The 24076-nt window shown below is 33.5% G+C and overlaps 4 protein-coding genes across 4 annotated transcripts; 2 read left to right on the top strand and 2 right to left on the bottom strand.

Annotated features, from left to right (window-relative positions):
- Positions 1–578: 578 nt before the first annotated feature.
- Positions 579–3344, bottom strand: LOC125856022 (protein FAR1-RELATED SEQUENCE 5-like). The gene is made up of 2 exons (XM_049535642.1): positions 806–3344; positions 579–701 (listed from the first exon to the last, which is right to left on the bottom strand). Exons 1-2 carry the CDS (start codon positions 2939–2941, stop codon positions 579–581), a joined length of 2259 nt encoding a protein of 752 aa, XP_049391599.1. The 5' UTR covers positions 2942–3344.
- Positions 3345–6029: 2685 nt separating this feature from the next.
- LOC125853374 (guanosine deaminase) lies at positions 6030–11406 on the top strand. The gene is made up of 5 exons (XM_049533057.1): positions 6030–6157; positions 6897–6956; positions 7364–7554; positions 10807–10911; positions 11013–11406. The coding sequence occupies exons 1-5, from the start codon at positions 6142–6144 to the stop codon at positions 11199–11201; spliced, it is 561 nt and encodes a 186-aa protein (XP_049389014.1). The 5' UTR covers positions 6030–6141; the 3' UTR covers positions 11202–11406.
- Positions 11407–12467: 1061 nt separating this feature from the next.
- Positions 12468–14147, bottom strand: LOC125853359 (probable transcription factor At5g28040). The gene has a single exon (XM_049533041.1). The coding sequence runs from the start codon at positions 14044–14046 to the stop codon at positions 12709–12711; it is 1338 nt and encodes a 445-aa protein (XP_049388998.1). The 5' UTR covers positions 14047–14147; the 3' UTR covers positions 12468–12708.
- A 5916-nt stretch (positions 14148–20063) lies between these two features.
- Positions 20064–20890, top strand: LOC125853373 (uncharacterized). The gene has a single exon (XM_049533056.1). The coding sequence runs from the start codon at positions 20243–20245 to the stop codon at positions 20858–20860; it is 618 nt and encodes a 205-aa protein (XP_049389013.1). The 5' UTR covers positions 20064–20242; the 3' UTR covers positions 20861–20890.
- Positions 20891–24076: the final 3186 nt, after the last annotated feature.

The following is a 24076-nucleotide window of genomic DNA, read 5'->3' as shown; positions in this document are numbered from 1 at the left end:
ATAAAAATAAAAATAAATTTTTATATAGTACAATAAAAATGGAGGGAAAGAGAGTACTATTTTGACACATGGATTGTGGGCCAATATGTGTACTTTGCACGTGGATCATGACCATTTCTTAAAATAAAGGCTGGAAAAAAAAATCAAAAGTAAATAGTGGGGTCTACATTATTAAATGTCCACCTAAATCTAAGAGAGAGAAGATGGAGAACGTTCTGGACTTCTGGGTTTCTTTTCCTCTTCTTCAAAAGAGAAAGAAGATTTATATTCAAATTATTTCTTCTTCTTCTTTCTTGAAAAATTGGGTGAAGATATGGATGATTCTCCTTAAAGCTTCTTCTATGATTTTTATTTATATATGATTTTCAGGTACGAATTTTTCTTCATCTTTCTTAAAACTTTTTAATACTATCAACACAATTAAATTAACAAAAACATATTACATATATATTTGACAATAGATTTCTATGAATCTTCTTGCTTTGCGTGTCATTTGTAATGTCAAAATACAAAAAAAAATATTTGTTGCACTGATTTTTAATGCTTTAAATATCAAAAATTAAGATCTACACTGAAGATCAAATTGAATTTTCTTCAAATATCTGTTTGTTTGATTGTTGACTCTGCATACAAGCTTCAGATTGTGAATTCAGATTTTGAGTCAAAAATTGAGGAAATATATTGGACGAATCTCCATGTAACTGCATATTTGATATAGATAAAAAAGAAGATCAAGATTAGTATATGTATGAATACAATAACAAACAATGAAAAAATTATTTAACTTGTTAAAGAGAGAACAAACCTCAAAACTTAATCCCATAGATTCATGTTGTATTTGTTGCATTGAGTCTGATTGTATGTCAAAATTCATTGTTTTTTCATGTTCATGTTTTTGTCCTGCCTTGCTTTTGAATGTCACCTGTGATGTCTTTTTCTTTTTTTTCTCACCTTTTGGCTTCATTCTTGAATATCCATTTCCCTTTCCTTTTTTCTTAATTGAATCCAAAATTCGATCCTTAGCCCCAATAAAAGGATCAACAGATGAATCAAATTTGTGTCTGTTTTTGTCACAATTTCCACCATATAATTCGCTTTGATGCTTAGTAATCTCAACTCTTGCTTGGTACAAATACCTTCTAGCAATTTCTTCTGAATCTATATCATTTGCAGCTAAAATCATGACAATAAATGATTCTTTCATTAACCCATTCAAACGAATTGCCATAGAAGATTTTGTTGTTCCCTTCTTTTTGGTGTACTCCGCAAATCCATTCTCATGCTTAGCATTCTTAGACCATCTTTTCAAAATGTATTTCTCAGGAATAGAAGAAAAATTCAAGTCAAAGAACAAAACCTTAAGTGCGTGACAACATAACCAACCCATGGATTCAAACATATGACAACTACAAATAATAGAATTGTCAAGAGCATTGAACTGGACAATTTCAGTTTTCTCACTTTCACCCTTTAAAATTGTATATTTTGTTAGACTCCCTTCAGTTTCAATATTGATTACTCTTTTGGTTGTCCCTTGTAGAAATTCATGTTGAAATCTTGTGTAAATTCTCCTTGTGTACACCTTAGCAGCATGCTTTAATATCCCACAATCTTCAATGAAAATTTTAGGATCACCCCGAGATTTATAATCCTCTATAGCTTCAATATCACGCATTTCAATTGTTCGTTGCTCATAATGCTTTACAAACTCCGTTATACTCATTGTCTTGCATGACATTTCAGTGAAGACTCTATTTGTGCTCTCACTTATTTGGGTCGATTTGATATCTGCTGAGAAAGTAGAACGGCTAAATACAGGACACCATTTTTTTCTTAGATCATACAATTTTTGAAGCCAAGTATTACTTGCACAATCCCAATCATCTATCATTTTTTTCCATACTATCTCAAATTCTGATTCTGAATTGCACCTCCACAAGAGAGTATCAAAGCAGTATCGAAATTCTGATTTAAAGTAAAGTTGTGGTATATTTTTTTGAGCATTTCTATCAATGTGCCATTCACACAATCTATGACATGTTCCAGGAAAAACTTCCTTAATAGCAAAAGCTATGGCAGGAGCTTGATCAGTAAAGATTGTTTTTGGTGTTTTCCCTCCCATTGCTTTCAAAAATGTTTGAAAAAGCCAAACAAAAGAACCACTTGTTTCATTGCATAAAAATGCACATCCAAAGAAAGTATTTTTCCAATGGTTATTCACACCAACAAATGGAGCACAAATCATGTCATATCTATTTGTACGATAAGTAGTGTCAAAGATCATCACATCCCCAAAACATTCATAGTGCAATTTAGATATACTATCTCTCCAAAAGAAATTACACAATCTGCCATCTTCATCAACTTGAAAAGAATAAAAGAAGTTTGAATCCTTTGATTGTAAATGCATAAAATGATTTATCATGGTTTGAGCATCTCCACTACTAATCATATTCCTCTTATGTGCTTGTATAAAGTTATGAGCATCTTGTTCAATAAATCCCGCATTTTCAATTCCACCAGCTTCATTATGAAGGTATCGAACCACTTTTTTTGTACGAATACCGGCATCCACCATAGAACCAAGAATACTTTTAGTAGCACTTGTAAGTTTACGACCCGATTGTATGAAATGCTTCAAATTATCTTCTATCATTGGATGACTATGCACATCATTGAATTCACATACTTCCCATATCCCATTTGAAATTTTAAATTTTATACGAGCCATACAACCATATCTATATTCTAATCTTTGTCGCTTCCTTTCTTGAAAAAGGGATAGCTTATCAGATTTTCCTTCACAAGAACAAAGAAATAACCGTCTTGTTACTTCTTTATTTATGTTGTAAGTCTTTGAACTTTTTCGAACACCGAAACCTTTGGCCAGAGCATATGAATTATATGCATTGTATGATTCTTCTTCAGAATTAAATTTCATACCAATCTCAAAAGCAAAGTTCTTGCTAATGTTATAAACATTATTTGCTCTTGTAGAATATTCGTTATTGTTAACATTGAAATCTACAATAATAATTTTAATTTCTGAGTATCAAAACTTAAGAAATAGTTAAAAATATAAATAGAATTTATTTAATAGAGAACCTTCATACTTGAATTAAGAAAATATCATTTAAATGAAATGTATTACCTTCTTGAAGAGAAGACTCTTTATCAACATGTACGTCCTCCATTTTTTAAATTTGAAGCAGAATCTGCACAAGAAACAAATTATATCATTAAAAATTGTATTTTTCAAATATTACCTTAGCACATAAAAATATTAATACATGCCTTTTGTTTCACTATACAATTTATTTCAGATTTAATTTAAATATGTGATCACCATTAAATTTGAATGCAAAATTTCTTGAAATTACCAATACTAATATCTTATATTGGCAGGAACTTTCTACCAAGCATGAAGATCATTTATGACAACAATGAATGATACATAGATAATTGTGTCACACAATTTTGAGCATTTTGCACAAGATAATGCAATTTTTTGCTTTCAAGATGTGTATAAAATATATTTATCTATATGTATAATGGGGATTATTAATAAATAACTTCTCATTCTATTTAAAATTTTAGGAACAAAATTTGAACGTCTCTAGAGAGTAAAAGATCAACAATGGTGTATTTTTGCTTTAGAGCAACAATGGTGTATTTTTGTTTTAGAACTTTTACTTTGTGTGGTTTAGATATGATAGGCAAAGATCCTAATTAAGGAGGGAAAATAGTACTCTCTTTCCCTCCATTTTTATTGTACTATATAAAAATTTATTTTTATTTTTATTTTGTTTCATTTGATTTCACTTGCAAAGTACACATATTGGCCCACAATCCATGTGTCAAAAAATGGGTGGAGCCTCACCCAACTTTGATTGGTTGGGCCTCGCCCAGAATAAAATTTTTCAGATTTGAGATGTTACAAACTTGCTATTGTGGGCTAAATGAAGTTATGAGCAGCAGGCCGGACATAACTACAACACATGCTTCAAGATACTTTCACATGCACCGCCCAATTCAAATATTAATATTCTTTCGACTTGTTAAATCATTAAAAAAATAAATTAAGAGATTATTTTGTTATACTATTGTTGTAGAATTTTTCCTCGTAAATTTTAGGCTTGATATATAGTCTGTCCCTAAAATGTATATACTTTTTTAATCATAAGTATTTGTTGCAAGAAATCGTTAAACACCATATATTTTTTATTTAAGGTTGATGTGTATAATTAAATGAAAAGATGTATTATGTGATTAAATATATTTTTTGATAGATGGCTGGAAACACGCGCAAAAGGTTTTTAAAAATCTGAATTGAGAGTGTCTAATTGAATCACTTTATTGTAAATTGAGGTGTTTGGGAATGCTTAATTTGAGTATTTAAATTGAATATTAAACCTAAATTTTAACACGTAGCAATAGGTGGATTTGATGACTCAATGTGTCTGTTCACATGGAGCAGCCCGTATTGCTGGAATTCTATCTATACCTATTATTTTATGCTCAATCTTATCGTCTTTTCCCACTTCATAGGTGTAATTATTATCACTTAAAAAGATATTGAAGAGTAACACGTTTCTTTGTACAACTGAATCGCTATATTTAAAGAAAAAGTAAAGTTAAAGCATTAAAATTAACTTAATTAGTTTAAATGAATCTTGTAATAATATTAATTACTAATACATTCTGAGCTTAGAGTAAAAGAAAAAGAATTTTCTTTTCTAGCACAAATAAAATCATATGTTGAATTTTAAAAGGAGAATTTTAAATAACTCGTTTATCTGAATGGCTATCTTAACTTTTATTTTATCAAGAGAATAAGAAATTGATTCTTCCCGTTGATGAGAATTATATATATATCCCTTTTTTTCTCAATCTTGTTTTTTCTATATATATATCCTTTTTTTTTCTCAATCTTGTTTTTTCTATATATATATATATCCTTTTTTTTTTCTCAATCTTGTTTTTTCCATAGGTTAAGCTATTGACAACTCTCTTTTCTTTTCTTGTTTCTCTACTTGACAATCTTGTGAATACGTGTATTTTTGTTGTATCTATCCCTCATTTTAGTTTATGTCCAAATTTGCATATATACCTATTCTTTATTTTATGTCCAAATTTGCACATATACCTATTCAAAATTGCTTGATTTTTCTCCTTAATTTTGGTCCATTTATATTACTATAATTTTTTGTCCATTTATATTGATCCTTTTCCCAAAATAAATTTATATCCATAATGTCTTCATTTGATCGAGCACAAAATTCAAAATATAAAAAAATATTTTTAAATCTTATAATTTTTAAATGAAAGATAATATTTTTAAATTTTGTGATCTTTGATAAAATATTATAAGTTAAAAACTTATTTAAATATAGAGAAAGAAAGAGAGACTCTTTTAGGAATCAACCAAAAAACAAATACTTAAATTCACATAAAAAATAACAAAAGAACAATCACCAGAATACTTATCTTTTAACATATGAATTTAAATTAGTTCAACTCAAATATAATTTATAATTATAGATGACAAAAAGAAAAAAGAAAAAAGAAAAAAAAACAGAAGAGACAACGCGGAAGAAAAGCATGTTACCCACGTAAATAACTACTAATAAAAGAGTCCAATATATTTTGGTCACATCCACCGCTTTTTAGTTGTATTTTCTTTTATAGGGACAATCCAATTAAAAAGATCCTTCTTGCGTCTTCTCTACAAACTTTCAATTTTTTTTTTCTCTTCAGCCAATCACTCACTAGCTCTCCTTCTTCTTGAATTTTTACTTCAATGTTCGGTTCAATTTTTACGTACCTCAACTAATATTTAAAAAATAATTTTATTTATAAGACTATGATAAATAGATTTAAAAAAACAAAGTTACCTAATTAATATTTGAATTTAAAACGTTGTGACTTTTTGACCTAATTGATCACTACGTCACGCCCTTAAAATAGAATATATGAAATATAATACGTGGTTCATTTTTGACTTTCCAAGTTTACACGTTTAGTCCTATCTGTATATGTGTGTATATATAGAACTCTCCTCTTTCCCTTCCCTAACAACCCTTTTTCAAACACTATCATTTGCCCAAATTGTTGTTCTTTGCGTCTGAAATTCGATTCACTATGGAAGAAGCAAATGGTAAGTGATATTTATGGTATTTATATCTTTCTTGGAATATTCTCAAGTGTGTGATGGTGGTTTTTTGTTGCTTTTTCTGGGTAGAATTTTGATTAATATGGGGTTCTTTTTTGTTTTCCCACCATTGTATGTGTTATTCAGTTTTGTGGGTCAATCTTGGATCTTCAATCTATTTTTGTTAATGGGGTTTGGTTGTTGGTATCTGGGCATGATCTGGTTTCTGGGGTTGTGGGTTGACTGAATTAAAGTTCACCGTTTTGTAGTTGGGAGTTAGGATCAGCTGAATTGTGAATTGCGATCCGTTCCTTTTGTTTTGATGTGCCTGAAAAATTTACAGAATTCATGCTGTTCGACTTCCTAATTATGTTCATGGGATCATGGTGTATTTTGATTTGAACTTGTTTCGCTACCAAGTCGTGTTGTTTACTACTTCTAGCCTGCAATGGCGTGTTACTAGTGCTTTACTGAATTGTGTTGCATGTGTATGAGCTCTACGGCAGCATGATTAGTCTTTTTTATTTTGTCTAGAAATTCTGAGTTAGTGGTAAAGGTTAGATATGCGTACAAACTACCCTCCCCAGACCCACTGTGTTGGACTACACTGGGTATAGAGGACAAGTGTTAGACCCCCATCTTGCTGCAGTCTTATTTTGGTATTTTGCACATGGAATTTTCAGTTTTACTAATTTTTTGTCAAGTTGTTTTAGTTTTTTTCTAACTTCTTGTCTTCATTGAGCAGTTGTTGAAGCTAAGGACGGAACTATCTCAGTAGCCTCTGCATTTGCTGGTCACCAAGAAGGTAATCTGAAACTTCCCGATTCCTGTATAGTCTTTGATCTCAGTGTCTTACAAGTTGGTTCTTGGAATTCCTCCTTCAGTAGGTGTATTGAAAGACCTTAATTCTAATTATATGCTGCTGTGATATGTCTTTGTTCATCCTCTATACCTTTCTGCATCTTAAATACTGTTTGCATTAAGTAAAAGGTCTCTTTTTTTCTTTTGCACTCTCGTTATCTACTTTATTTAAAATCAGATGGGCATACATGTAGCTAGATGGGCCTTCAAATTTACTTTATTTTATTTCTTTCTTATATAATGTTTTTATCAGCACTGTATAGTTGAGTAAATGTTAAATTTGTATTAAAAAAAATAAAAATAAAAAGAATAAATGTTAAACTTCTCTTTGTCCTCGGGGATATCCACCAGCTGTACGGGACAGAGACCACAAATTCTTGACACAAGCGGTCGAAGAAGCTTACAAAGGTGTAGAATGTGGAGATGGAGGCCCATTTGGTGCAGTTGTTGTTTGCAATAATGAAGTAGTTGTTAGCTGCCATAACATGGTTTTGAAGCATACTGACCCTACAGCTCATGCCGAGGTCACAGCAGTAAGAGAGGTTAGTGTTCCTACTCTGTGATTTGTTCTGCACAATGAGGTTCTTGCTAATTCGTGTGGATTCAAAGGATGATCCACTTGAAATAATATGATGGAGGCAGCATGTTGTTGGTGTTGACTACTGTCATTTTTCTTTTTGAGTTGTTTTTCCAATCCATTCTTCATGTCCAATTGTCTGATGACTCTGTTTACTATTGTTCCGAGTCCTAGTCGAAGTAGCTTAGAAGTAGTCTAGCTTTATACCATGTTTACCATTACCTGGGAGGCCTCCTAATCCTTGGGCATATATAATCAATTGGCTGCTCGTGCTAATATTATGACCCTCTGTCATATCGAGCCATTCTATAATACTGGCACAACAAATATTGTTATGCACTTTGTTTTTTGACAACTGAGGTCTATGTTGTTCGGACTCTCCAGAAATGTTGTCGCATTTGTGTCGGACCCCCTATAAATACACTACTTTTGAAGGATTTGACACACACCTGCTGACATTATTGAAGAACCAAGCAATATAAACTCTGGTATTTGGCCATCTTGTGCGCAGCTCAACTACTTTCATAGGGGTACCTGTTACCTCCCACCAACACAATTATCTCGTCACTTTGTCCACCAAGGCTTGGACAAATGGGAAGAAACCATCTTTGTGATTTTGCCTCCCCTAGAATTTGAACCGACCTCATGGTTTCCAACCCACTTTATTGACCACTAGGACACATCATTGGGTTCACTGTTGTGCTCTTCATATGCCCAACTTTGTTTAATCCTCATTTTATATTGCTACAACATGACATTGTATCCATTATCCAAGGTTTATCTCCCTACACTAAAGAATCTATTTAACAGACATGTTTTAGCTGTCAATATCTTCTCTCATTGAAGAATTTTTATTCCTGAATCTATACTGCTACAATGTGACATTATATCCAAGGTTTATCTACCTAAAGTGAAGAAAATATATAACAGACATGTGTTTAGCTGCCAATTCTTCTTCCATTTAGGAATTCAAAAAGTAGCTTGGGATGGTTATGCTTCTATAACTTACTATCCTTGCACTGCAACAAACTATTATATCTCTGTCCCAAATATTGATAACCAAATTGATTGGACGGGGATTTTTAGTAGACCAGTTGGTTGGTTAAAGTTCACCTCATTGGTTGGGGGTTCAATTCCCCACCTTGTAATCTCCTTCCCTTATATATAATAAAAGATCTAAAAATTAATTTGGACAGTTTTGTTATATTTAAATAGAAGTGGAGACTAATGGTGAAGAAAAAAGTTTTAATCTCTTGAAAAGCTTGGGTCTTATGGTACTCTTCTATTGTTAAATACTGGAGGAGAAGTTTTAGTCTTTCTTTTCTTTTTTATTTTGGAGGATAAGTTGACGTATTGAGAAAGCTTTCACAATTCTTTTTAAGAATGCAGACACAATACTTGGATAAGCTAAATCAGAATGTAGGATGGTAAAGTTGTGATAGAGGGATTATATTGTGTGTCCCACATGTCATTTCTGTAATGCATGTTCAGAATTCGATCTTCTCAAGTTTCTGCGGCTCTTTTCCCCCTCCTTGGACTGGATGTTTGTTCAGAGAAACCACTTCTTAACCCATTGATTGAAGGTGATAAAAGTTACAAGGAACTTGTGTACTATTTTGGTGCCAGAGATTAGTGGACGATAGAATTACAATAAAAAGAGCAACTTTCTCACCAATAACTGCTGTAAGCCTTTAGTATTGCACGGTAGGTCTACCATAGCCTTCCCAAACATCCCTTTTAAATCACTGGACCCTTACTCCTTATGGTATGGCTCTTAACATATTGGTCTAGGATGTTGCCAGATGGAGAAGCAATATTGTAGTATGAAGTGAGCAAAGTGATTGGCTACTTTGGATTGGCCTGCTCTCACAAAGATATAAGAACATTCTATTCTTCAACTGCTACTATATGAATCCTCTAAAAGTATTCCTCTCTAGCTGGGCCTAACAATGAATTCATTGCCTTGAGGATTCTTCAGAAATTGACCATCTTTATGCTTGTTTTTCAACCTACCTAAACCTTCTCCTTTATTCTGATATCTTGTGTCTTTTGGTTGGAGGTGGTGGAGGGGATTTTCATGGCGAGGATTCCCGATCTTACTACTTCCCATCCTTTTATAGCATATCAAGCATAGTAAGATGTGGGGTGGTGGGGTGGGTGGATGGGGGTGGAAATTTCCCCACCCACCCACCAGCTTCTATTATGGCATGAGCTATGTCAATACGTTGTGGCATTACAACAGCTGAAGTTTTTGTTTGTTTGCTTAGATAATGGTGGTGTGCAGGGCAGCTTGCGTACACCTTGACTAAACAACTATTAAAGTTCACAGATACTCATTTTTTTGCCCCTATGTTTCTTTGGTTGGATACGTCAGTTTATATAGCAGCTTGTGGAAAAAATTAGTTGGAGAAGAAAATGAAAAACAAGTCCAGTGATACAGTTACTATAGAGAGCCCAAACTTCTCCAATGGTGGCCTTTAGTACGAGTGTTGGGTATGTACACATATAAAGGAACCGTGAAATGACTTTGGGTTGAGATATCCTCCCTATCACTGGTTCTCTTTCTTCAAGCATATTTGATACCATTCAATGTACTTCTGGGACCCAGTGATGTGAATTTTTTTGTCAGTTTGCCTGTCTAATTGACTTATGAACTTCCCTGCTGGTGTTTATTTGGAGTGTGAGCAATGAAGCGGGGAGGAATGTGTTTTATGCTGGGATTTGCTACTTCTCATGAGCTTTGTTTTGTTGTCTTAAGTTTGCTATACTTGTATGATGCTCTCTCCATTAGGTAAGTTTTCTGTATAAAATTAAATACCGACCGCCTAAGTAGCAAATGTATGATAAATCAAGTGACATCTCCTCTTAGCGAGCAGTGGAATGATGTCAAGAAGTTCTCACCTTATACCTTTAGAGATGCATAGATTGAAAAATCATATGATGCATCAGATTTCTCTAATCAACAAATGGGAAGTTATTGAGGTTAGAATAAAGTTAGGTGACTAATTATAAGATACTGATGAACTAATGAAGTAGCTCCGAGTTGTGAGGGTCAATTATGAAAATGCATTAGTAGACAACGAAGGGATGGTTAAGTATAGCTTGTCATGTGATATATACATAATTCTCTGTCTATTTTATTGAACTGCAAGTTGTGTTAAAAGTATTTATCTCACTCCCCCTGCTCTCTTGCTCATCCATTTAAACATATCTTCAGGCATGTAAGAAGCTCAATCGAATTGAGCTTGCAGATTGTGAGATCTATGCTTCTTGTGAGCCCTGTCCGATGTGCTTTGGTGCTATCCATCTATCACGCATCAAGGTATACATTCATGCCATAAGACTCTTTTACCATTATGTTATTCAAGTGTCTCCTTGTCGTTTCAACAACGCTGACACTTCTACCTTGTGTTGTTTGCACAGAGGTTGGTATATGGAGCCAAAGCTGAAGCTGCAATTGCCATTGGGTTCGATGATTTCATTGCAGACGCTCTCAGAGGTACTGGATTTTATCAGAAAGCTCAGTTAGAGATCCAGAAGGCTGATGGTAAAGGAGCCCTAATAGCCGAGCAAGTATTTGAGAAGACCAAAGAGAAGTTCTCCCTTTATTGAGAGGAGAAGAAAAACTACTGCTATCTGATCTCATTACTGATCCTGATGTTAATAAACTAATTAATGCTTTTTTCTGAATAATACACAATATTTCTATGACACATTTTCCGAAATTGTATCTATCTGTTGAACTTAACATGGGGATATCAGTTAAATATACGCATGATTCTTCTTTGATTATCAATAAACAGGAGTTTTAGACAAATATTGTTCCTGCAAACCATACAAGTATCATTGCACTGCCTTTTTTATATACAAAAAGAAAGTTTTTTTTAAAAAAAACAATAACGTAGAACATCCGAGATGGCTTCTTTAACATCAAATCAATACTTGTGTTAATTAATAATGATTAACTAGAGTATAGTCACTTCATTAAACTACTTTAAACATGGCAAGTTGATATAGTTAATCAGTGAAATCCTGGTGCAAATTTTTCCTTTTTTATCCATATCGTTTATCTTGTATTAGCTTTCTTTCAGAAAGCATTTAACTAATTGACGACTTCGCCATTCCGGTCATTCTACCCGGAACTGTAAAGAAGCCATCTGCTGCTTTTGATGAGTCTCGCAAGCTGTTTCAGAGGCTTTGGACTGATGAGGATGAAATTGAGTTGTTGCGAGGATTTCTGGAGTACACCACCCAGCGTGGCCTGAACACTTCTTCCCAGCAGCACCATTACGATACGACCGCATTTTACAAGCAGATCAAGTCCAAATTCCAGCTGGATTTCAACAAAAATCAGCTTGTGGAAGTCAATGCCTTGACACCAAACAAGAGTTCAACCCAACGCTTTATTTCTATCCTAGTTGATCCTGATTCGACATTAGAAGTATGTTGATTTTTTCCCCAATAACCGAATACTTTTATCTGTAAATACTGCATATTTGATTCCATCCATAAATCTATTTCCTCCCCCTATGAGTTATAGTCCCAATAAGAATGCTAGTTCTTACCGTTCATATATTATGATATGACTATACCACATCAATTCGTTATGTAGTACCTAATGTTTCTCAAGAAAACTGAAGCGTTGGCTAGCGGATCCAAAATTTACAATGTTAGACTATGAAGCAATAGATTCTGCTGAATCTGCAAACACAGAGTTGAATCAGCCACAGGCAACAGCAGAGACATAAAGTTTGCTGCACTTTTAGCAATCGTTAAAAAGAAAAAGAGTAACAAAACTTTTTCTTGAAAATGAACCTGGGAAAAGGCAGACAGTTGAAAATGCAGAGCAGCAAGCATTTAAATCAGAGACATCAAGAATGACACTAACCCAACATTTTGGTCTTTCTATCATTTCCATTTCTATTTACAAAATAGACGAAACATCTATATTGCATCAAAGTCTGCAAACAAGCAGCTGACTGAAAACTAATTAGAAGTCATTATTTAGCAACCAAAAGCTACTACATAACCTAAACCATCCACTGTCATTAACAACCTGGGGTAAAATTATCAACTAGAATTATTTCAATAAGTTGTATACATTAGAAAAGCAACATTTTCAATTATTACTTCCCATTGATCTCAGCTCCTCCAATTGTGCTTTCACCTGATCCTGAACCAATTCCAACCTCTTCGAATAAACCTCCAGCTCCAGCATTTGCTGCTTCCTCCATTTCTCATCCCTCATCATTTCCATGCTCATTGCACCTCCCCCAAACCCCAGCCCCTGCCCCTGCCCCAGCCCCAGCGGGATTGGACTCATCCCCATTCCTCCAAAGCCAAACCCAAACCCTCTAGCAGACCCATTCAAATTGGCCACATTGTTCATCAGCTCCTTGAAAATTGGTGATACACAGTTCCTCACTGTTTCCTCAATCAGGTTAGGCACAGAAGCAGCCACCGTGGTGGGAGCTGATGCAGCAACTCCAGCCACCGGTGGTGCAGCAACTCCAGACACCTGTGGTGCAGCAACTCCAGACACTGGTGGTGCAGCAGGGGCAGCTGCCACCGGGTTGGAGTTTGTGGCCGGCATTTGCACATTAATGCGGACCCCAGGTGGCTGATAAGGCTGATGCTCAACTTTAACAGCTTCTAAAGGTACTGGGGACCTTTTCTGTGATCTTGGAGTTTTGATGGCAATTCCATTAGGGTTAGAGTTAAGATTAAACTTAGGGCTATGATAAAGGACAATTGAATCAGGATTAGGGTTAGGGTTAACATCCTCATCATCCTCCAATCCCAATCCAACACCACCATCTTCTAGCGGTGGGGCGGAGAAACCAACAGAGCCTCCAGGGCTGCTGCGGGCATAAGAGCCTCCAGTACTCCAGATCCTGTGAGAGATGTCGAAAGTTACCTGATCATGAGCACTTTTGAAAACAAAGTCCTTGCCAGATCCCATCTTGCTCACCACAGTCCTGTACTTTTTCTTCAGTCGGCGGAGTTTCTCCACAAGCTGGTTTTTGTTGAAATCCAGCTGGAATTTCGACTTGATCTGCTCGTAAAATGCGGTGGTATCGTAATGGTGCTGCGGGGAAGAAGTGTTCAGGCCACGCTGGGTGGTGTACTCCAGAAATCCTCGCAACAACTCAATCTCATCCTCATCCGTCCAAAGCCTCTGAAAAAGCTTGCGCGACTCATCAAAAGCAGCCGATGGCTTCTTTACCGCTCCGGGCAGAATGACCGGAATGGCGAAGTCGTCAATCCTAGGGCGTTTTCCCGGATTCATCATTCCAGCTCCGGAATCTCCTGTGGACACGCCGGCGACCGCTATGGTCACCTCACCGGCGATGGAGGGGGAAGAGGTAGAATCCTCATCACCTTCCAGGTCCATATCAACCTCATAATCGAGGTTGTCGTAGGATGCCTGGTGATGACGATTTGGTACAGAATCCATGGTGGAAAGAACAATGTTTTTTTCTTTTTTTTTCTGATGAAAGAGGAGGAGATTTTAGGGGGTGTGGGGCTCTAGGGTTCAGTGGGCTAAGGTAAAAGTAGTAAACAGAGTGCGGCGCAAGAGGTTAGGCCAAGAGTAAAGACAGACGGTCACAAACTATTGGTTAATAATTTTAAGTTAGTTTCGTGCAAGACTTAATTTGGTACTTTGGTTGAATGATTCACTAGATCGGCGCGTTGTAGCCGGTAGCATTTACTGGGTTCCCTGGTAAGCCGGTACCCGGTGAGCATCGTCTCCTCTCACCTACCTCACTTTTCACTCATAATTAAAAGGCTATGTTGACTAAGTTTAAGAAAATTAAATATTTTATAAACAAAAGGATTAATTGAGATAAATAGAAGTTAATTAATATGTGATGAAATCGTAAACTGTTCCTAATAAATATTAGTTAATTTTAATTTAAAATTTAATTACTTGGAAAAGAAATAATTTGAATTTAAATATGTAATCAAATTTTGAGAAAGACTTATTTATGCCTTTTTGTTAAAAGTTTGGGCTCATCTATAACTTTTAACGGATGAAATCATCTATTCTAGGACCCTTGCCATGATTCATCATTGGAGCGGCAGAATCTCTGGTGGAGACACCGGCAACCGCTATGGTCACCTCACCTACAATGGAGGGAGAAGAGTTAGAGTCGTCATCACCCTCCACATCCATGTCTACATCATAATCGAGATTGTCATAGTTGTGGATGGTGATGAGGATTCTACTTCTTCTCCATCCTACAACGATGACAACCTCGATTATGAGGTTGACATGGATGTGGAAGGTGATGAAGACTCTTAACTCTTCTCCCTCCATTGCCAGTGAGGTAACCATATCGGTTGCCGGTGTCTCCACCGGAGATTCTACCACTCCAATGACGAATCATGGCAAGAGTCACAAAATTGATGATTTTGTCATTCCATCACTTAAAAGTTTGACTCATTTATGTTATTTCAGTTAACAAATAATGACATGAATGAACCTTTTTTTCAAACGGAAATGACGTAGATGAGCCAAATTTTTAACAAAGGGCATAAATAAATCTTTTCTCAAAGTTCGATGACATAATTTAAACCTTTTCCAAGTAATCAAATTTTAAATTAAAATTAACTAATATTTATTACTCAATATTTACTAGGAACAAAGTCTATGATTTCATCACATATAACTTCTATCCTATCTCAAATAAACCCTTTTGTTTAATAAATATTTAATTTTCTTAAACTTAGTCAAACATAGCCTTGTAGTTGATGATTTATTCTATCCGTTAAAAATTTGATCTATCTATATCATTTCAGCTAACAAATAATGGCATGAATGAGCCTTTTTCTCAAACAAAAATAACATCTATGTGCCAAATTTTTAACGGATAGCATGAATAAGTTTTTTCCTCAAAATTTGATAGCATATTCGAGCCTTTGTAAATGTTTCAATTGAATACCTAAAAGAAGATGCTTATAGAGACATTAAACAAACTTTTATTATATTGTTAAAAAACTTTTTGCTAAACTAAAGTAAAATAATGTGACATGGCATCCCATTAAGAGAGAGGAATATATTTTGAGAAAAATAAAAATAATTGGATGATATTGTGATCTTAAAAGAAATAAAAATAATATTATAAGGCATATTCTCAAACATGAGTAACTAAGTGGGATATACGGAAATCTTACTACTATTTTTATAATGTTATTTTCTAATAGATGGTCGGTTCGTTCTTTTTAAAAAAAAAAAAAAACTTATAAACTAATAACAAGTAAAATTTTATATAAAATAAGAAGTAAAGTACAATAATAACATGGTAAAATGATAAATAGGATAATTGTAAATGTTAAACTAAACTGCGTATATTGAAAGATTAGATGGTGTTAGGTGTATGCACGTGTCGAACACAAATTTAGAAGCCTATGTCCAACATGGTTAATAAAACTCAAATATTCAAATTAATAGAGCAGGGTGCATGCTACCTTTAAAGTAGGTTTTGGAGGAGAACAAATTGAAAAGTATAGCACTTACGACGAGGGTTATGGCGGAGCGTTTATTCCTCGGATATGAAGTTACCTTTGTTAGGAAGCATTTTTATCCATCAATGTGGAACTTTGCACCTCAAACTCCAATGTAGATATCAAACACACTGGGTGGAAAACAAAAAAAAAATATAACATTTATCTAAAACTTATAATATAATACAATTTAATGGTCAACAAAAGTACATCGAGGATATAGACTAAAATAGTAAAAAAAAATTGGTCATATTAAGTTGAATCAATACTCACATTTTTAACAATTTGTGGTAGATTTCTTTTAATATATATGCTAACTTTATTCGTTAATATTGTAATATGGATCATCGACTTCAATAATACTACTTCAGTAGTAAGGACGCAAAATTGATTTTTTTTTATGAGAGAGATATATTATTAAAGCTTACTTGAGTTCTTTCTCTTATTCTTTTTAAATGTATTTATTTGCTAATATCTAATATTTTTACTTATCAAAATATCCACTAATCTAAAATTAAATACAATTTTTTTCACAAGTCACAAACAGCAGCTAATTCCAGTCCGTATTCGAAAACTAGCAGTGCAATTTGTCAGTCCTTCCATGACCCAAGTCAGGTAGCTTTCTACCTATAATAGAGTACTCTCAAATCCAAATCATCAATTAACTATCAATTAATTATTCAAAAATTCTTATAGCATTTCATAAAAAAAAAAATCATAACAAACTTGTTTATCAAAAAGCAATATAACACAATTTTTAGAGAGATTATAGAGAATAAAATTAAGGAGAAGGGGTTCAAAAATTTCTTTAGATCGATTTTATTATAAAAATTGCCGACGTATCCAACAAAAACATCACCCTAGATATTTATCACAAAAGAGATATCTTGTATCTCATTTTCTCTCATGTTATTTATATATTTTTTATATTACAAAAGATAATTTTGGAAAGAAGAAAAAAAATTCAATTGCAAATTCATCATTTTTAATAAATATTAAGATGCATGCATATGATAAAGAAAAAATCAAGTAAACAGGAAAATTATATAACATTCATTGAACACTCATAATTATAAGATAGTGTAAGAGAAAAGGAAAACTCACCAAAAATATGCAAATAGCATATGTGAAAATAAAATTATTGTGAAATCTCAAGCTAGAAGCGATGAAATTGATGATGACAAAGAAATAAAGATGAATCTGCAAAAAACTAAACCGATTGTTAGAGAGAAATCTGCAGATCAAATCCTAATAACGATAAAGAAAAAGAGTAGGAGAACACGAGAGAAGAGAACCAAAGAAACATATAATATAACGGATGGGGAGAACTAATTAATATTTTAATGACGATGATATGTAAACTCTCCAGAAGTAACATATGACAGTTAGACTAGATTGAAATTAATATATAACTCTCGTCGTTTTTACGACTCACACTTATATTGTTAAAAATATCATTGAACATTTATAACTATAAAAGAGCGTAAGAAAAAAAGAAGAAGAGAAACTCATTAAGACTAAACAGGTAACAGACGCGAAAGCAAAATTATTATGAAACATTAAGTTAGAAGGGATAAATTGACGATGACAAAGAAATAAAGATAAATCTGCAAAGAATTAAGTCAAATATAAGAGAGAAATTTACAGATCAATTCCAAAAGAACAATAAAGAGAAAGAGAGTACAAGAAATGAGAAACAAAGAAACATAAAATGTAACGGGTGAGGACAACTGATATTTTGATGATAATGATGCCTAAATTCTATGAAAGTAATATAAGATAACTTAAGTCAGTTGAAATTACTAATATAACCTTCATCGTCTTTACGATCCACACTTATATCGTTAAAGAACACAATTGAACACTTTTAACGATAAATACTGCAAGAAAAAAAGAGTTTAGGAAAACTCACCAAACTACATAACTAACAAATGCGAAAATAAAATTATTGTGAAAGCTCAGTCTAAAAAATATGAAATTAAAGATCACAAAGAAATAAAGATGAATCTGCAAAAAAAACTAAACCAAATGTTAGAGAGAAATCTACAAATCAAACCCTAAAAAAAGATAGAGAGAAGAACACGAGAGAAGAGAAGCAAATAAACATCGACTGTAACAACTAAGGACAACTAATATTTTGATGACGATGACACTGAAACTCTCCAAATGTAGTATAAGATAGCTAGATCCAGTTGAAATTATAGATATAACCTTCATTTTCCTTACGAACCACACTTATATCATCAAAGAATATCATTGAACACTTATAACTGTAAAGAGTGCAAGAAAAAGAAGAGAAGAGAAAAAACACATCAAAACTACATAAGTAACAGATCTGAGAACAAAATTATAATGAAACCGCAAGCTAGATTTATAATGAAACTTCAAGCTAGATGCGATGAGATTGATGGTGAAAAGGAAATAAAGATGAATCAACAAAGAATTATACCAAATGTTAGAGAGAAATCTAAAGATCAAACCCTAAAGAACGATAGAAAGAAAGAGGGGCGGCGGAGAATACCAGAGAGGAAAAACGAAGAAACCTAGAATGTAACGGATGGAACAACTCATATTTTGACGGCAATAACACGCAAACTCTCATTAAGTAGACAACTCAATTCGACTGAAATTACAAAAATAACCTTCGGTGTTTTTACGACCCTCACTTGTATCATTGAAAAATCTTCACATTATTATCATTTCAAGTCAAACCGCCAAATACTACATATATTTTGAAATAATTTAACTTTTAGTTTGCCGATTAATGATTAATTATAATTTTAATTCTTATAATATTTGACTAAATATATTTAATTTTTAACTCACTGAAATCTTTGCTTTTGATCTCTTTATATAGAAACTATGTAATATAAAACAATATTTATAATTATGTCATTCACAAATATGAAATAACAATACAAATTTAACATCATATATCAATAATTGAACAATTAATAATTTATTAAATTAAGAAAAAAAGAATTATAATAAAAAGGGTTCAAAAGTACATGTATCACTAGAGCCGTCAATATGGGTTGGTCCGTTGCTCCGGTCTGACCTAACCCGTGATTTGATAGGGCTGGGCTACGAATTCTAGAGTCCATTTAAGAAAAGAGGTTTTTAGCTCTGCCTGAATTAGCTTGTTGATTTGTGGGGCTTGAGAAATATGGATAGGCCTGGCCTGTGGGTCAAATAAAAATTAATTATAAATAAATTTAAATAGAGTATTAAAAATAACAAGAGCCTAAACTCAATTTTTTTTAAAGTTTAAAATATTACAATTTAAATACAAATTATGTTTATAAAATATGTAGTATATAAAATAAAAATTCCCTTAAATTTCTAGGGAATCACTACATAGGCCATTGTCTATGGAATATTGTCATAGTTTTTGTGTTTTATTATGATAATTGGAAAACAATTAGGTTAATTAGCTATTTATGCTTTTACTTGAAATCAAACTTAATAAATATTATAAAGATAAATTTATTTGTGTATTTGATTAACAAGTAGTAACACTAACACCATGTCTTGTCGATATTTATAATAATAGTTTTAAATTATAATTTAATTTAAAAAATTATAAAAAAATATACTTTTAAGAAAATAGGGCTGACTCAGAAAAGCCTGTAGCCCACGTACCTGTGGACTGAGTCGGTCATTTTCTGGTCCACACAAAAAATGGGCTAGCCCATCAAATTTCAAAGCTTGTATGAGTTGGCCAGGATGGGGTGGGCCAGCTCATATTGACAGTTCTATATATCACCATTAAAAAATGTAGGGCAGTGGATGAGACTACTCCATCTTTAATCAAAGCTAACCATCCGAATCGAGAGTATAAAAAAAATTCTTGGTAGAGAGTTTTAATTCTCCTAATATATATCTTTTTATCAAAAAGGAAAAAATCACAAAAGAAAAATAAGTTTTAGAATGAGTTTATTTATACCTTATCCATTTCCCCCAAATTTGAAAGGGCATATGCTTTTTGATGGATCCCTTTTGGTTGGTTTCTCTATATCCACATGTCCCCCACACACCAAAACGCCTCCAAGAACTCAAAGTTCAAACACCACTGATCCATTTTCATCCAAAGCAACAGTAAGAAGAAGAAGAAGAAGAAGAAGAAGAAAAAGAATCCTTCTTGAATGGCTTCAGCAACCACAAGAGCTTCCTTCATATTCAACCTCTCTTCATCACCTTCACTCACACAACCATCCACTCCAAAACCCAAAACCCATCTCACATTCCCACCATTTCACCTCAAATCCCACTCAGTTTCATCTTTTTACAGATACCCAAAACCCCAATTCAATCTACAACCCAAATCCATTGATGTCTCCCAAGAAGACAAACCGATCTCCGAACAACCGATTACCGAGACACCCACTTCGGAATCCGAGCAGGAGCAGGAAGAGGAGAAATTTGACAATAGGAGGCTTGAGGAGAAGTTTGCGGTGCTGAATACTGGGATTTATGAGTGTAGGTCTTGTGGGTACAAGTATAATGAAGCTACTGGAGACCCCTCTTATCCTATTCCTCCTGGGTTGCCGTTTGATAAGCTGCCGGAGGATTGGAGGTGTGCGACTTGCGGTGCTGCGAAGAGTTTCTTTGATAGCAAGAGTGTGGAGATTGCTGGGTTTGCTCAGAATCAGCAGTATGGGTTAGGTGGTAATACTCTTACCTCTGGCCAAAAGGCACTGCTTATATATGGTGGATTGCTTTTGGGATTTGTGTTCTTCTTGTCTGGTTATTTCCTTCAATAAAACAGATTATTTGAGAAAGTTTTGAAGTTAGTCTATTTGTGTGTACATGTATAATAATTGTACATGGTTTAGAATGGAATTTAACATTGAGCAGAAGTTTATACATAACATTCGTGTAGAGGTGTAAGTCAGCTGAGGCAAGTTTATTATTGCTTAGTCTATATTGGTATAATTTCTAAACAAGCTAAGTGTTCGATCAAGGATGTATCTTTATCACAATATGAATCGAGCTCAAGAAAGGTTTATTTTTCAGTTGATCATTAGTACTGACTGGAGTATTCCAACCTTCACCATGAGTGACTCGTATATATCCGTTTTTCAAGTATGATTGTTATTGCTTGTGTTGACTGATGTAACTGAAATAAAAAAACAAGGCATTTGAACAAAAGTCTAACGTAATATGTAAAATATGAGTCCAATGCCCTAATCCTATGCACCATCCTGTTCAAACAACAATCGTGATTTATTGTGAGCATTGAAGTTAACTTTTTCCCCCTTTTGTTTGCTATTTTGTATTCAATTCATGTATGTGTCCGTATCATCACTTTGATTTCACAGTGTTTTCTTTTGGCAATTTGCTATCTTTTTATGGCATTGGTCATTAGGTGACAGATTCTCCCCTTTGTTTTCTATTTTGTATTCAATTCATGTATGTGTCTGTATCATCACTTTAATTTCACAGTGTTTTCTTTTGGCAATTTGCTATCTTTTTATGGCATTGGTCATTAGGTGACAGATTCTCCCTTGATAAGTTATGGTAGTGCTCATTAATACAAAACATGAGCCCAAAAGGTATAAAATTTCTTCTCATTTAGACACCAAAATAGATAGAGTATTAAGATATGCACGAGGCATTTAATTCTATCCCTACAGTTATGTCTTTAACTCTTTTCCCCCTTATTAGATTGTCTCTACCATTATCAGCTTCCTTTTTTTATTGGTTAAGATGTGTGTTTACAGTTTCACTCATATTTGTTTCAATTATTGTACATGTAATACCTTGAAAATGTGTGAGCTAAGTGTTCGCAAAATGATGGATCTTTTTCATAATATGACACAAGCTCAAGCAAGGTTTAATCCAGTTGATCATTAGTGCAGAGCGATATATGCCAACCTTCATGAGAGTTGAGAGACTCATGTATTCCTTTTTCAAGTATATGATTGTTCTTGCACTTGTGTTGACAAAGATAACTGACACAAAACTTCAAGGCATTTGAACGATGTCATAGCAGTAAGAGGTATATATGACTCCAATATCCTAATCCAGTGCACCATCTCTGTTTAAACAACATCCGTTATTCATTGCGAGCACTGAAATTAACTCCTTTTCTCCTTTTTGTTTGCTGTTTTGCATTTGATTCATTTATATTTTTTTATCGTCAGTTTGGATGTCACAGTGTTTTCTTTTGGCAATTAGCGATCTTGTTATTGCATTGGTTTTTAGATGACAGACTATCCCTTGATTATTTATGGTAATGCACATAAACACAAAATATGAGCCCAAAAGGTATCTCTTGATTGTTAAGGAGGTATGTTATGGTAAGGAGGTATTTTATTCTATCTGAACAGTTATGTCTTAAAATCTTTGTGGTAACTTTGTTATTAGCATTTTCAGCTTCCTTTTTTCCTTCTTTTGGTTGAGATGTGTTTGATAGCTCCACCCCTGTTTGTTTCAATGCCCAAGGGTGATCCCGAAGAGAAACTATTTTTTACATCTCTTCTTCTCAAAAGATTTAGTGCTTAGAAAGACTCCGACACTATTATGAGGTGACATAGTTTGACAGAGCAAAACTCAGCTAGACTGTCTGGTGTTGATCTTACTTTGTATGTTATATCAATGAAAAATGAGAAAACATTGTTTATGGATCTTATGTAACTAACTGTCCATAAGCGATATTTGTTTCCCGTTTCCTTTAGCTGTGCATCCCTTTGATGTTGCACTGGTCAATTCAGATCAATTACGTATCACTGCAGCTCCAGTCTTTCTTATTGCTGCTTATCTATCTTTTTGATTGGGGAAGAAGTACATGTACAAAAAGGAAGAAAGAAATGAGAAACTGGGTTTGTGAGAATCTAAACCTCAACCATGAATAGATTAGTTGTTTACAGAGTAAACCTTTCTGATGGATCCAAAATGTCGATAGCTTTTTCACATGAGAGTATTCCCAACTCTTTCAGGGCATATTGTATGTGTCAATTGCATTTAGCTAATTAGCCCGTAGAGATTGAGGTTCCATAAACGTTACTTCCTGATACTGTTTGGCCATGTCTATGCTCATTGTTCAGTATACGCCAACTCTGTGAATAATTTTTACAGTATCAAGTGTTTTGATGGGTTATAACAGGTTATATAGAGACAAAACACTAGCTGATTTCTTCTTTTCTGTTCAAGCATTGGTGGATAGAGCTACCTAGTATATGTTGCTTTTATTCTGTTGAATTAATTGAAATACACGGAACTTTCATAACCTTGTTCTTGTTTTGTTCATACTTAGATCTGCAGGAATAACAAATCTAAGTTTGATTACTATTAGTTTATAGTTTTATATAGTTAGTGATAAGGGTAATATTGAAAGAAAATAATAATTTCCTCTTGATTTGCTTAAATAAACAATTTTTAGAAAGAAAAATATAACGATATAGGAAATATGTATTGCTTATTTTAGACCACAAGTTCAAGTCTTTTTTTTTATTTTTAAGTTTTATGTCCAATTAAATACTTTTACTTAAATTGAGACGGAGAGCATATTAAACTAATGAAAAGGCTTGGGGACCATTAAAGTCACAAATCTCACGTAACATAGCATTCTGATACACATGTGACATAAGTAACAGAAAGATTCAATTATAGAAATATTCAACATTTTTACAGTATAATAATAATATATCAACTCTAAAGTCTTGGTAAAAAAATATATTTGACACGACATTTAGGGTTTTTTTAGATCGTGAGCACCAAACTTAATACGAGGAGGCTGAAAATACAATAAAGTCTTATTGGAATAAATATATGTCTGCCACTTGCACATCGCATAATACATACGTAATTGCTTGCGTTTTTGCTCCATATATTTTTTTTTTTGTATTTTTCACAGGATTAATTACCATATTACTTTATTGAATTATTATTCATTCAAAAACATTAAAGAAACTAACTTCTTGTAATTTTAATCATTAGAGCCATTTTTCTTAAGATATTTAAGAATATATAAAATT

Source organism: Solanum stenotomum, chromosome 1 (genome assembly GCF_019186545.1).
Source record: "Solanum stenotomum isolate F172 chromosome 1, ASM1918654v1, whole genome shotgun sequence".
Classification (NCBI taxonomy): domain Eukaryota; kingdom Viridiplantae; phylum Streptophyta; class Magnoliopsida; order Solanales; family Solanaceae; genus Solanum; species Solanum stenotomum.
This window is presented reverse-complemented; position numbering and strand designations above follow the sequence as displayed.

What these genes read in the sequence shown, in the direction of transcription:
- LOC125856022 (XM_049535642.1), bottom strand. Translation starts at nt 2,941, where the DNA reads ATGAAATTTAATTCTGAAGAAGAATCATACAATGCATATAATTCATAT. An exon ending in CTATGGGATTAAGTTTTGAG is followed by an intron (nt 702 to 805) that starts GTTTGTTCTCTC and finishes TCAAATATGCAG; the next exon opens with TTACATGGAGATTCGTCCAA.
- LOC125853374 (XM_049533057.1), top strand. An exon ending in ATTTGCTGGTCACCAAGAAG is followed by an intron (nt 6,957 to 7,363) that starts GTAATCTGAAAC and finishes GATATCCACCAG; the next exon opens with CTGTACGGGACAGAGACCAC. An exon ending in TCCATCTATCACGCATCAAG is followed by an intron (nt 10,912 to 11,012) that starts GTATACATTCAT and finishes TTGTTTGCACAG; the next exon opens with AGGTTGGTATATGGAGCCAA.
- LOC125853359 (XM_049533041.1), bottom strand. Translation starts at nt 14,046, where the DNA reads ATGGATTCTGTACCAAATCGTCATCACCAGGCATCCTACGACAACCTC.
- LOC125853373 (XM_049533056.1), top strand. Translation starts at nt 20,243, where the DNA reads ATGGCTTCAGCAACCACAAGAGCTTCCTTCATATTCAACCTCTCTTCA.